Source organism: Polypterus senegalus, chromosome 2 (assembly GCF_016835505.1).
Source record: "Polypterus senegalus isolate Bchr_013 chromosome 2, ASM1683550v1, whole genome shotgun sequence".
In the NCBI taxonomy this organism is placed as follows: domain Eukaryota; kingdom Metazoa; phylum Chordata; class Cladistia; order Polypteriformes; family Polypteridae; genus Polypterus; species Polypterus senegalus.
Window position 1 is genome coordinate 135387967 of NC_053155.1, and position 15359 is coordinate 135403325.

Sequence of the window (15359 nt, forward strand, 5' to 3'; positions counted from 1 at the left end):
TGCTGCCTTGTAGTAAGTAGAACATGGTTCACATCCTGGGTCCTCGCTGTTTGGAGTTTGCATGTTCTCCCTGTGTCTGTATGGGTTTCTTCTGGTTGCTCTGGTTTCTTCCTGCTGTCCAAAGACAGGCAGGTTAGGTGAATTGTCAACAGTAAATTGGCCCTAGTTTGTAACTGGGTAGTGTGTGTTCATCCTGCGATGGACTGGTACCCTTTCCAGGATTTGTTACTGCCTTGCACCTTATGCTTGCTAGGATAGGTTCCAGCTGACCTTGGTCTGGATTAAGCAGACTAGAAAAAATGAGTTCAGCTCTTTCTAAAGGATTCCTATAGCAGAGTGTTTTTTTAGAAAAAGGCACTGGTGTGAAGGATTCAAGTAATCATTTTTCATTAGGAATATGTTGTGCAGAAAGGTAGTCATGGTCCAGTAAACAATCAGCTGTAAAATATAGTCAATCGAGAACTTAATGACTTCAAGTCATACCAAAGGGGTTTGTATCAGTACTTAGAAATAACAATAGTTTAGTGAATAAGAGGGGTCTGAGGTGGTACCAATGAAGTTATTCTATGACAATTACAATAATTTTGGTGCTAGCACTAACATTACTGCCTTAAAGGTGTTAAACATCCCTGTAGGGTCAAATGATTTAAGAATGTGCTTTCTCAATTTCATTCATTCAGAAGAAAAAAATAAACTGCTGGAGAATAGAAAATGCAAACTCTCTGTTAGGCATGAAACTGGGTTTGTCATGAGCAGCGGCATCAATTCTGTCACCAGACCATCCACTTTCAGGGCACAAACACAACACAAAGGATTATAACCTTGCTTTTGCAGGTGTTAACATCCAAATAATACCCCCCCAGAGAAGCTGTCTCAGCAGTTGAAGGCTCGCATCTAAATAGGGTGTATTCCAAGTGAGTGTATCTTCAAAATTTTTAACTATGGTCTTGTTTGGATTTGGCTTATACTACAGGTGAGATAAATCAACTCGTGGTACTCAACTGTAGACATGGATTTAGTAAGTAGAACTGTGTGGTATTGATTTGTGATAAATGAAGTAACTTTGATTTGTATCTGTTCTCAACAGCTGATTTTTTTTACCTGAACAAGGGCTGGTTTTCCACAAATCTTTATGATAATGGTCCATTCGAAAAACACAAAAACATAGAGGAATTAGAGTTACAGAACAACTCTTTCAGCTAATAGTGGAAATGAAGAACTCCTTTTTAAAATAGTGTCAGATTTGGCTTCTAGCCATATGGTGGCTACATAGCAGCAAATTCTTGCTCTCAGCATTCCTGCACTTGCCTCTCCTGTTACACATGGCTGAAACTCAGCAGTGTAAATTCAGTCCTGTAATCTGAAAAAAAAAAATACTGATATCTTGGAAAAAGCCAAAACACGGGGCTCATTAAAATGCAGAATTGGTAAAAATGAGGATTTGAATTTAGGGAAGAGACACCAGTTTGACCTCACCGGGAGTAAAATGTATGCTTTTTTTCAGGTCTCAATTGTTGCCATTGGTCCATTAACCAACTTGGCTCTGGCAGTACGAATGGATCCAACGTTTCCTCAGAAGCTAAAAAATCTTTATATTATGGGAGGAAACATGCAAGGTGAGAGACTAACTGCCCACCAACCTCAACTCAGTGTATCATGACTAACAAAGGGATACAGAATCTTACAATTAAATATTTATTATATTATATATATTATATTATATTATATTTATAGATTATACAATAGGTTAAACTATGAGGTTTACATGAGAATAAAGTTTATCATTATATAGATTAGAATAATAACAGGTATACTTTTAGAAATGGATTTACCACATAAGTATAATTTATAAATATACAGTATATACATATATATAGTGTAATATTGCCGGCAGCTTATCTCAGCCAGTACCCCCAAGCCGCCAGATGGAGCCCTCCCTGCAACATGGAGGTGCCCCGAATTCCAGCAGGGCATCGTGGACTTTGGAGTTTTAATTCGCAGCCCTGCTGGATACCGTGGGGGCCACCAAGGAATGCTGCACAGAGGCCCAAGGACTTGTATTTTCCATATAGCCCAGAAGTACGTCCCAGTCCCGGGGACAGAGGAAATGACGTACTTCCGGGTTGAAGAAAAGAAGAAGATTTCACCTGATCCGAAGTGTTACAAAAAGAAGGGACAGAAACACTTCCAGGTCAAGGACTTTAAAAGGACTATGGGAGATCCCAGTAGTGAGCCGAGTTGGGAGGAAGGGTGACTGAGCTGCTGGGAGGTGTGGAGGATTGATTATTGTTATTATTATTGTGATTATTGAACGTATAGTGGAGGTGAAGGTGCTTTGGCACTTTATTGTATTTAATAAATTAATTATTTGGACTTTTACCTGGTGTCTGACACATTATATGAGGGTTTAAGGGGACGATAGCGCCCCCTATCCATCACTATATATATATATATATATATATATATATATATATATATATATATATTGTGGTGTATGGCCGGCCGTTTATCCCGGCCAATACCCCCAAGCCGCCAGGTGGATCCCTCCCTGCAGTATGGAGGTTCCCCGAAGACCACCAGGGCATCATGGACATTGCAGTTTTTATACGTAGCCCTGCTGGATGCCGTGGGGGCCACTAGGAAACACTGCAGGGGGGAACAACAGGTATTTACCCTACGCCCCGGAAGTACGTCCAAGTCACATGGACAAGGGGAATAACGTGCTTCTGCGGTGAAGAAAAGGACTTTTTACCTGACCCGGAAGTGATACAAGATCACCTGGACTGGGGATTGGGAACACTTCCGGGTCAGGGAATATAAAAGGATTGTGGGAGCTCCCAGACTATGAGCTGAGCTGGGTGGAAAGGTGGCAACGCGTCTGGGAGTTGGAAGATTGATTTATTGTGTATTTGTTATTGATTTGTATGAGTATAGTGGAGGAGAGGGTGCTTTGTGCACTGTGGCGATTTAATAAAGTCAACTATTGGACTTTTACCTGGTGTCTGGACTCGTGGACAGGGGTTCAAGGGAGCGATAGCGCCCCCTATCTGTTACAGTGGCGTAGTCAGCAGGATACTCTAGCGTCATTTGCAGAGGACCTGTATTTAAATTTTCTGTGGGCAGAGAACCCCAAGAAGCCGGCATTCAGACCCACCACAAAAACGCCAGATCCTACCTTCACCAAGTCCGGAATGGGGAAGAAGAAGGGCAAGCAGAGCGACAACGCCAGTGGGAGAGCCTTGTGTGCAATGGCCGACGCTTGGGAGGAGTCACGGAACGGCCTTACAAGTCCGGAGAAACCTCCAGGAACCAACGATCGCTCTGAAGTACGTGCCGGAAACGTTATTGAAAACCCTTTTGTAATAACTCACTTTGTTCCATGCATGTACCTCGGAGATGATCACCTGGAGGCTCCGCAGGGAAAAGAAGACAGCCCAGAAGACGATGGCGTGCTCCTCTTGGAACCTGAGCACATGGGAAAAGACTTCTGCATGACGATAGCTGACGAGGGACATGGCAGCAAACCCAGTGCTTTCTGGGAAGGAGGAGGTCCGCGTCCCGCTGTTTGCACCTTCGAGCCCAAAGTTACGGACTTGGACTTTCTGAAGGGGAAGGGGGAGGCGAGCGGAGCACCGCTCACCACGAAAAAAGGTAAGGAGGGTCGGGAAATGGCTGTTCAGGATGTCGCTAAATTAACTAAGACAGACCACAGTCCGCTGAAGGAAGCGACCCGACCCTCGACCGCAGCCAAAGAGAACTCCATGTCCCAGCAACCTCCGCGAGACCCGTCAGAGCACATGCCAGAAGCGGGCGTGCTCATTGGCTCCCGGCCGGCAGGTAAGACAAACAAGGAAGTGAATATTCTGCCGGCCGAAGTAAATAATATTAATGTATGGGAACTCGAAAAGCTGATCGAACCCATACTAAGTTTCTTACAGGTCCTGACGAGCATCAAGAAGATCGTCGGGGAGTTGGGTGCTGCAGCCAAAGCGCTGTTGGAGAAGGTGAGAGACTACGTGCGGCGGTTTGGTGGAGAGCCTCCCCTATTTCATGATGCGGCGGTACAGGTGAGTCAAGCCGGTACCGTAAATAAAGTAATAGGGACGCAATGTAATCCGGGCCCGCTTCTAATGAATAGCGGGTGCCAATACACGGCGTGCCCTACAAGAGAGGCCGGTTCGTTAACCAAGTGGTCGGGGGAAGGGCTGATCGATCCGGGGCAGCTAGATAGTACTGACTTCCGGAGCAAGGAGGCCCTAAAGACGCTGCCACCGGTAATTTATAAAACAAAAGGGGTGCAGACAGTAAAAGGGCTCTCTTCTTCCAATAGAGAGACCCAAACTGTGGACAAGCCCCAGATGAAACGGGAGACTTCTAAAATAATACAGGGGTCTCCTGTTAAGAAATGCAAAGGAGAGAGAGCACCGTTAGAGGCGGCGGGGGTTTCTTTCCCAGCAAGAGAAGGGGTGGCCCTAACGTTTCCCAATTGTTTTCAATCCCACAGGGGGAGAATACCAGGAGGACGGAGACAGTGCTACAGATGCCAAAGGTTGGGCCACATTTGGCGAAACTGTCCTTGGAGAGAGGGGGACAAGCTGTCAAATTGGACTAATATTCCCCCTAGATTCTCCAGGGAACAAGATTCAAGAATCAGTCCAGGCTCAACCGGAATGGCCTCTTGGAGAAAGACTTTCTTCTTGGGGCAGGCCGCTCCAAATTATAATTCGTCGCTGGAAGGGGAATACTGTGGTGTATGGCCAGCTGTTTATCCTGGCCAATACCCCCAAGCCACCAGATGGAGCCCTCCCTGCAGTATGGAGGTTCCCCGAAGACCAGCAGGGCATCATGGACATTCAGTACTACTGGATGCAGTGGGGCCACTAGGAGACGCTGCTGGGGGAACAACGGGTGTTTTCCCTACACCCCAGAAGTACATCCAAGTCACAGGGACAAGGGGAATGATGTGCTTCCGGGGTGAAGAAAAGGACTTTTTACCAGACCCGGAAGTGATACAAGATCAAATGGACTGGGGATTGGGAGCACTTCCAGGTCAGGGAATATAAAAGGATTGTGGGAGCTCCCAGACGGAGAGCTGAGCTGGGTGGAAGGGTGGCAACGTGTCTTGGAGTTGGAGGATTGATTTATTGTGTATTTGTTATTGATTTGTATGAGTATAGTGGAGGAGAGTGAAGTGTTCTTTGTGCACTGTGGCGATTTAATAAAGTCAACTATTGGACTTTTACCTGGTGTCTGGAGTGGTGGACAGGGGTCCAAGGGAGTGATAGCGCCTCCTATCTGTCACTATATATATAAATATATATATATATATATATATATATATATATATATATATATATATATATATATATATACATTTTATTCTATTTTTAATTTACTATTTGCACATCATGTTGTTACACTGTGGACCCTGAGCTTCGCAATTTCGTCTATCTGTATACTTGTATATGGTTGAGATGACAATAAAGTTTACTTTCACTTTGACTTTGATATATATATATATATATCTCAAATGCAAATGTGAAAACTTGACTGACTCATTCACTCACTCACTCATCAACAAAAACACTATTGTTTACTTAAAAAGCTTAAAATATGGCAAGACTAGGTATTTGCTAATAAAGGGCATTTCAATACAATATGCAGGAATAAAGACACCCTACAATAGAAAACTGACTGATTGGGTTGAAATATGGTGACCCTATAGAAAAAAGAAAATTAGTGGACATGTTTTTTTATTTGTTGATATTTGTCAATAATAATGCTATAGGAAGTGGGTTATTTTAAGGCACCCTGTCTTTATTCTGCTCAACGCTGACAGGCTGCCAGTTGAATGCTGCCAGCACAACATCGCCACTCACCAATAGCAGGCACAGAAAAGTAAATAAGCAGACGTGTTTTGACAAGGGAAAAACAGGATGATATGTGGCATAACCTCTGAAGTGGAAGAAGGAACTTGCACCGAAACTGAATTGAAATGTGGTAACACATCTTATACACCCTAAATTTAGATGCCAGGGAGGGAAAGAAAAATACAGGAGGAGTTGGATTCTATAAACCCAAGACACAAAGATTCGACTGGTGGTGCTAGAGTGACTCCAAGCCCTCCTGCCAACCTCGATTTGTTATACCGTAAACTGCATGTGGCGAATATTCCGCAGAAATGTTTTAATCATGGGCAATTGTATGTAGCATATTTAACAGTAAGGTGTTCCAGTGAACTAATAATTGTAGACCCTGGTAAAAAATACTGCAAATATTATATACAAAAAAGTGTTTCGTTGGTTACATAATACTTCTGATACATCTGAATAACCAACAGCACTGTAACTGAGGCCCATTGTCTTTGGAGATTTCCGGGTTGAAGCCAGGTAACACAGCTAGTGGAAATTAAATGAAACTATTCAATTTGTTTTGTCATGGTGGCGCAGTGGTAGTGCTGCTGCCTCGCAGTTAGGAGACCCAGGTTCGCTTCCCGGGTCCTCCCTGCGTGGAGTTTGCATGTTCTCCCCGTGTCTGCGTGGGTTTCCTCCCACAGTCCAAAGACATGCAGGTTAGGTGGATTGGCGATTCTAAATTGGCCCTAGTGTGTGCTTGGTGTGTGGGTGTGTTTGTGTGTGTCCTGCGGTGGGTTGGCACCCTGCCCAGGATTGGTTCCTGCCTTGCGCCCTATGTTGGCTGGGATTGGCTCCAGCAGACCCCCGTGACCCTGTGTTCGGATTCAGCGGGTTGGAAAATGGATGGATGGAATTTGTTTTGTTATTATTTATTACAGAGTTTTGGGGGTGGAGAGAGCCTAGCTCAACAGCATCAATAACTTTTAAGAACATCTTGTATGCCAAGAACTAACTCTGGCAGGGTGTTATTTCACAGCAGGACATTTCCATATATATCTTCTTCCCCTGTAAGACAAATTTGGAGTTGGCAATTAATCAATTCATTTAGAATGGCAGAGGGAAAGTGATGTTACAGACTATGTTGGACTCCCCAGAAAAAAGGGCCTTTGCAGTCACAGACTTGATCCACAAAAAATGGTGTGGAAAGCACTAGAAGTTTACTGCACCAACCTAATTAAAAATGAGTTGTATATACATATCTTTTATATGTATTAATGTTAATGGACTTGCCTATACTAATGCCAAGTGGATCCCCAATTTATCCACAGAATAAAGTGTATTTATTGGGTTATATGGTGCTAAAAGTGTGGCACTTTTATACAGGCCCATGTTTATTCTGGTATGTCTCGTACTTGTTTGGAATGGATCATGATAATGACGGTGAATAAGCAGTCCATTGTGTGAGAGGAGATAGTGTAACTGATCTATATGTTCAAAACAACATGACAGTTCAACCACTGCCACTTAACCATTCCCAAATAGATGGTGAAGTGTTCTTGTAGCATACCTACAGATAACATTGTATAGTTGTGTCCATTCTCGTTACATGTGTAAAATCGTGTCAAACAATAAAAGTCTAATTATGGCATTAAAAAAAGAAAACATTGATTAGGATAGCAAAATAGTCTTTATTGGGCTGTCTATGCCAGTGTGAAAACTTAGTTATGTTTAAAATTTGTTAAAAAGTTTAGACGACATGTTACCTGTTCAGCTCCTCAGCAGTCGAAGCTAGTTGCTTTGTGTAAAGATACTGTATGAATATGTGTAAAAGGTTAATGTCATGCCTTTGTGTCTTTCTGTGTAGGTCAAGGAAACAAGACAGCGTGTGGAGAATTTAATTTTGTCATGGACCCAGAAGCAGCACATGTTGTCCTTAATGAATTTTCTTGCCCTACCTACATTGCCACATGGGAATTTACTTGTCAGAACAAACTTCCATGGGTAAGTTGCCACTGCCTGCCTGTAATCTGTTATTTCTGTTAACAAATGTGTTTTGCTATTGAAGGAGAAAGAAGAAATTTCCAGCAGAACATACATGCTCACTTACTAAGAAAATGAATCCTATTTCTTCTTACTTCTTAAAGAGAACAGATAAAACATGGCACATGAAGAAGGGTTTACTTTGTTAGTTTTTACTGTCACATTTTACTTCTTGGCAACAGGGGAGGAAGCTGTGTTTATAGTGTAGTCCTGGACTTTTTGACCGTGTTCTTCTCAGAGGAGACACTAGGTAAGCCCAAGTTTGCATGAAATGGATCTAATATTTCATAACCTCAGTCCTAATCTTACTCATCTAACAAGGTAGACCATGCCTTCAGAAATACTGTATATGCAAATTTTATTGGCCAAGTCTTTTCTCCCTTTCTATTATTTTTGAGTAAGAAAGTCTCCAATTTAACCTCTTTTAAAACACTATTTCCCAAAAAGTTCTTAACTGTTGTTTGGTTTCAATTTACCTCTGTTATCTGTAGTGTCCAACATTCTTTTCTTTGTACTGGACGTTGAAAATTCCTTTATACAAACCAATAAATGTACTATAATCAGTATATGTGAGGAGTGGTTAACGGGCCTGTATGTGAACAGAGCAATTTACAGTGCTGGTTTCATAAGTGACCAAAGCTTAGCTCCTGTACACTAAAACATGTGAATTACAAGTTTACAGAATTTGCAGTTGATTGTGTATCTTTGTTATTTCCAAACAAAGTCAACGTGGATGCGAAAAAATGTAAAACCAAGTATTGTGCTATCATTAAATTTGTGAAGCTGGAGGACAACACACATTAGGGAAGTGGTTCCCACCTAGTCAACATGTACTGTACTTGGACTAGTCCACTTCAAGAGCTGGGCAGTGGAATTCCATTTTGGCAGGACATTCCTCAAAGATGACCCATGACAGAAGGAAATGTTGCTGTGAAGTGAACTGTAATTGAGAATCAAAAAGTGATGGTTTGTGAGGTAGCAGGCACAGTAGCAATTGGTTATGTGTCGTTTGAACAATTAAGCAAGGCAAGGTCTGTGCATGCAGACTCCTGAAACTAAGTATTGCCGCCTCCAGTGTTCCAAGAAGAATCTTGAAATAATCAAATCAGACTGACAGGAATTTGACTAGGAACAGTGGCGTAGCTCGAGTTTGTGCCGCTCTTGGATCTTCAATTTGCCGCCCTCCAACATATCTGAATATGTTAAACTATTTGAATAGAAAATTAAAATGACGTATAGAGAAAAATTAAGATGCATTTTGCATAGATGTATTCATATATTAAGAAACTGCAATAATTTTTTAGATACATTTATAAGCATCAACTAGACAAGGATATTGTATAGACGCACTGATAAGCCGTGTTCTAATTATTAGTTTAATATAATTACGCTACGAAAACCACAACCAATGTACGATACAAGTGATAGGTGGGGATGTTTTCTGCGCAGAGCAAGAACGCATTCAGATTAATAACGAAATTATAAATTGTAAATTAGTTGTTTATCTTCCTAGAAATTATTATCGGTGTAACGTTTATGTTTATTTTCGTCATTGCCTCATACATTTCAACTGCTGTGTCTGATGCAGAAGGACAGTCTGAACATTATTTTTTGTGGTTAAAAAATCTGAGAATTTGACTTTTTTCATACATGAGTGATATTTTTCCGAACCCTGATGCTTACACACGAATTGTACTGAGCCTTGTGGCCAATAATGCCGCCCCCAAAAATGTGCCACCCGGGGCGGACTGCCCCCTCCTAGCTACGCCACTGGCTAGGAATGAAACTAGAATACATCACAATGAACCGGAGTCCAAACAAGCAAAACATAGTGACTCTCCAATTTCAAAGAAATTCATTATCCCAGTTAGTGCCAGCAGGACCATGTGCACATTTTTTTATGACATGGAGGGTACAGTCCATATTTATTACATTCCCCAAAATGCATACATCACTTTTCAGTATTATGCCGATTTTCCTTGGAGTTTACGGCAGTCAGTCAGGGAAACAGTAAAGGAAAGCTGAAATCCATCGTTCATCAGCTTCATAACATGGTCCCTGTTCACACTCAATGGGTTCCAGGACTAGTCTGTGAAACTGTGGTTTCAGACACATGCCACACCGATTGGTTCAGCAGAGTGGGCCCTGAGTGATAACCACAGGGTCATTGTGTTATGCTAGTGATAGAGGTGGCTAAGGAAGAGAGGCTGAACAAGTAGGGCAAAATGTTTTTGAGTGGCACTGAAGAACTTAAGGAGCGTTACAAATATTTAATGTGATTTTGTTGAAAAATAAAACTCTTTTGGTTTTATTGGTGTTTCTACTTACAGGTCATGCTCAAAACCATAAGGTCACTCATCATATAAGCAAATGAAACAAATTCACGACATTGGTTAATATCACTGCGGCCTATAGATGTCCTCCCAGCTATACATGCTGTATAGTAAATTGTCGTGATGCTTCGATTAATTGGCTGCCAATCTAAATCAGCTGATTTTTCACTCCAAAAGACTCGATTGGTGATGAGTAAATTGGCTCATCTCAAAAATCAATTTTTTCAGTATTTACTTTTTGAAGTTTTAAGGTAATTTAGTGGTAGTGCTATTTTATGCAAAGTATCACCGTACCTGAGCAAGTGCGATTGTAGTTTTGTTGTCAAAACTTCCTGTAAACAGAGAGTAGCTTTACTTGAGGAGAGAAGACTGGAATATCAGCTTTGACGTTAAAGAAAGTGGAGTAAGAAACTGAAAAAAAGCAATCGAAAGAGTTACTCCATGGCTGGAGAGGAATGGCAGTCTTATATGTTCTCTGGCTAAACCTGGATTTGAAGGAAAAGGGTTAGGGTTAGGCACATTCTTGTCAGAAATTAAGAGAGAAGCTGCTTTAATGAGATCATACTGTATATTTTCATTTTGTCTTTTACTTAAAACAGACATTCCTTGACTGAGTGTGGACAGTGAGCGAGCTTGTGTTTAGTATAGCATCTCATATTTTTAATTAGAAAAAGAATAGATGAAGAATTGTGGCTTGTAATTATATCAAGCATTTTCTATTATGCCATGGGCATTATAGAAAATATTTTGTGCATATGTTTTATTAGTTAAACCATGTATTTTAAGGGAACCTTTTATTTTAGTATTTTTGTGGTCACTGAACAATACGTCTATAGAATTTCATTTTGTCAATTAAAGAAATAAAGAGGTAACACCTGTGATCTGCCACTGAACTGTAAAAATGCCAAGGTTAACACTTTATTATAGAATATAAGGCTTCAATATGGCTGATTATGCTGGTGCTGAATGAAGAAAATGTTTTTTTTTTTTTTTTAAAGTACAATTCTAGTAATATGAAATCAGTGGTCTGGATCAACCCTATAAAACCCGCTTGGAGCATCCCTGGTAAATTGACACTGAAAGAACATTTGCTCTTTGTCAGTGTAGTGTTTTCTTCTGCATGTTTGTCCTTTTACATGTTCTTGAAGAGTCTGGACTGTCGCAGTCTTGTCAACATGTGATTTGTGTCCCATGAGAGGGTTAGCAATCACAGACCCCACAGCCTCCTCTGCACTGTGCTCTTACCCAGTTGATAATGGTGCAGTTGATTCTTGACAAGTATCTAGTTTAGGGATCTGCAGCAGTCATCTTTTTTATTTGCAAAAAACTAGATTTTCCTCTTCTGTGCATCTGACTGACATATCCAGTGTTGTCTGGAGCGTATGTGACAGGAATCAGAGTGAGCCTTATGAAATATGAGATGTGTGGCCTTGACAGAAGAATTGAATTACCTCAAGGTCTTGTTAACACATTTATAAGATTGACCAACAAATGTTGCTGTCTAACATGGTCCTAGTGAAGGGGCAACACACTCTGTTTACTTTGGAGTCCAAGTTCCTGTTTTATAAATGTTATCTACTTTGAGTAGAATCTGAGAGAAAGAAATTGAAGTTCATAAAGTGTGTGAGGTTCCTGCACAGAGTTAGCAAACTCAGTCTTCATAACAGGGTGAGTGGGTCAAGTACTTGGAAGTAGAACTGGTAGTTCTCTGGCCTGAAATGAGACAGATGCAGTGGTTTGGATATTATTATATATATTATTATCAATATGATATATTGAGGAAGTCTCTTGGCATCTCCTGCCAAAGATCTATTTTGGCATGACTTGTAGTTAGAGACTCTAGATAATCTGCAAGGATTAGATCTCTTACATGCCCTAGGAATTCCTTTATAGATGATAGAAACTGTATTTGGCTTTAGGGAAATTAGACCTGACAAACCTGGCCTGTAATTGCCACAACCTTGAGAGGGAAAGGAAGAAAAAAAAAATGAGGCGAGTTCTCATCATAGCAGAAAAATTCACATGCTTCAAAAAATACAAACCAGAGAAACATTCCTCTAGAAGGCAGAAATGTTTTGTTGAAGTGGAGAAGTCAAAATAAATAAATAATCAAACTGTTAGCAGTTCTGTGCAGGGAAACTGCAATGAATGAATCTTTCAGTCTTCATTTGCTTATAAATAATTGGCTCTTAACTTTACTCCAACATGCTGCACACCCTCTTACTACTAGTTTGTTATCCTATGCTCTTATTCAAATTTTGCTGTTGGCAGGATTTTTTTTAATGTAATATTTCTTGAGGTTTTTATCTAGAATGAGGTGACTTGGTGTATGTAGTTTGGCAGGCCCTCACCAGGAAAACACATTAAAATTGAAGTGGAGTAAATACAGTATGTAGTAGATGTGCTTTGTGAATCAGCTTGTGGAGGAGACCATTATTAAAGATGGCCGTAACAGGAAGTGTGAGTGGAACAAGACAGAAAAGTGAGACAAAGATGGCTGATGGGTAGAGGGCACCCTCATAGATAAAGTGCCTATCAAAAGTATTCATCCCCTTGGAAGTTTTCACATTTTATTGTTGTAGAAAAGTGAATCACAGTGCATCTAATTTGCTTTGTTTTTTTGACATTGAAAAAGCCTCTCTATCATCAAAATGAATATATTAAAGTGATCTAAATGAAGCCTGATTGGCCATTAGGCTTAAAGAGTTGTCCTGCACTCCAGCTGCCAAAGAAGAATGGTCCATAATCCTAAGACCCAGTTTCAAAGTTCGAGTTCTTCTGCTGCCATCTCAAGTATAAGAACAGCTGAGAGGAGGTGGTTGTTCAGAGTAAGGTTGATTGATTAAAGCACTAGGGTGGCAACTCCAGCTTGTTAAAAACTCAGTCTGACATATGACTCTGTGACTGGCAGTGCCACTGATTGTCATGAAATTTACACAAATGTTTCAAAGCAGCTTTTTAAGAAGGTACATCAGCTGTTCAAATGCATACAAAACTTGTGCGTGCCCTGTGAAAGGAACAAATGTTTAATGGCTGAACCTCTCCCTCTAGTAAAAGATGATTAGCAGAGACGATTTGAGCTGTTCAGGATTACGTAATGACTAGAGATGTACTGATAGACATGTCTGGGTAAAGTCTCATATAATTACTCTTGTTTTTATACAGGAATTCTTTGACAAATGGGTGAACCAAGGTACTGAAAAGGCAGATTTCATGAAGAAAATAACTTCATCCTGCAGAGCATATTTTAGAGAGGTCACCTCCAGAAAAGATCTCCTTTTCGGAAATGGATTTGTTCCCTATGATTCATTTGCCATGGCTGCTGCTATAAATAATAGTGCAATAGTTGAAATGTCTGAATGTGCTGCCAGAGTAGAACTGAGTGGGCATTTAACCCGAGGGATGATGGCAGTGGATCCAATGAATGAGCTAAACACGACTCGCAAGATATTTGTAATGAAGAAGTGCAACATGACCATAATCAAAGAGCTGCTCTGGATGGCACTAAACTAGCAGCACATATAAGCTATGGAAAATGTCAGCTTTGCTGTCTATTGTATTGATTACTGTGTGAATATCAGAATGATCTCAATCAGGGCTTGGAAACTTAATACAGTAGTATAAAAAAATATTTTCATCAAATCATTTTACAGCAATAAAAATTTTGCCATAATTGTATTTTCTCAATTGAAAAATCCACTTGCATTTGCTTATCATCTGCTTTAAAACAGAAATCAAAACTCAACAATGTCAATGTGTCCAAACATTTCCTGAAACTGACATTTTTCATCATGGGCTGGTTGCCCTGTTTTTTTTGTTTTTTTTTTTTTATTATGAACCAATTTTTATTGAAGAAAATAAGTAAAATACAAAAGAAAGCAGGATGTATGCAGATACAGTGGAACCTCGGTTCACGAACGTCTCGGTACACGTACAACTCGGTTCACGACCAAAAAGTTCGCCAAACCTTTGCCTCGGTTCACGACCACACACTCGGTATACGAACAAGCCAGTTTCCCTTTTGGTTTGTGCTCGCCGATGATTTCCGCACGTGTTGCATTGTTCTCGGTCAGACGTGCCTCCTTATCTGCATGTGCGTGCCTGCCTGCCTGCAAAAGAAACCCAAGAAATCACAACAGCGAAAACACCACTCCATTGCGTAGCCGGACTCTCCCTCAAAACTGTAACCTCCTCTCCACCAGTTCCTCCTCACTTCATGCCAGAACTCGACTCATGCAAGGTTAGTTTTCTTGGTGGTTTTTGTATTACTGATTTTTCAAAAGTTAATTTTTCAGTTCGTAGCGTGAATTGTTGCAATGTTACTTTTCTCTTTTTTCAAATGTTCCTTTTTTTCCCTGTGCTTAAAACTCATTTTAAAAAAAGTGTTTACTGTACAGTACAGTGATCGGGCTGTAAGGCTATTAGCGTGAACTCCTGTTTTTAAATCAAAGTTCAGATTTGTTCAAATGTTTCTCTCTGTTCTGAGAGAGAGAGAGAGCCTGCTCGTGTAACTGAGCAGGGAGCCTGGGTGTTTTGTGTCAGTGTTATTCAATGTTTTACATTAGTTTACTATTACACTGTGCATTCTATAGTGTAATTAACTATATTTGTGCTTAATCTTTAAAAAAAACATATATTTACATACAATTAAAAGCTGTTGTACCTGGCACCAGGACTTTAAAGTATAAGGGATAAAAGGACCAAATTAACAACATTATTTCAGACTACTTCAAACTAAAACTTGGTACTAGACAAGGATGCCCCTTGTCACCACTGTTATTTGCCATCACAATTGAGCCACTGGCTGTTCACTTCCGAAATGCATCAGAGTTAAAGGGGATTTTCAAAGAAGGACTTGAAGAGAAAATATCATTATATGCAGATGATATAGTACTGTATATATCAGACCTACAAAATTCTGTGCCTACAGCCCTAACAGCATTTCAAAGGATATCTGGACTAAAAAGTAATTTGAACAAAAGTGTGCTCTTTCCAGTGAATTCTCTAGCAAACATTAGATAAAACATCTTCCCTTTTATTGTGCAACCAGAACAACCTCCAATGTTCGCTCCAAATGAGGGCCAGATTCCAGAATCCCTCTTTTCCCTTTGAACAGTCCATTTTCAAGATT

At 40.5% G+C, this 15359-nt stretch overlaps 1 protein-coding gene across 2 annotated transcripts in view; it reads left to right on the forward strand.

Annotated features, from left to right (window-relative positions):
* si:ch211-201h21.5 (uncharacterized protein LOC555526 homolog) overlaps positions 1 to 13907 on the forward strand; it is a 32107-nt gene extending 18200 nt beyond the window's left edge. For both annotated transcript variants that reach the window (XM_039746097.1, XM_039746096.1), the window contains exons 4-6: positions 1505 to 1616; positions 7720 to 7856; positions 13394 to 13907. In XM_039746097.1, coding sequence (XP_039602031.1) covers positions 1505 to 1616; positions 7720 to 7856; positions 13394 to 13741 — 597 coding nt within the window. In that variant the 3' untranslated portion in view covers positions 13742 to 13907. The remainder of the gene's footprint in view (positions 1 to 1504; positions 1617 to 7719; positions 7857 to 13393) is intronic.
* Positions 13908 to 15359: the final 1452 nt, after the last annotated feature.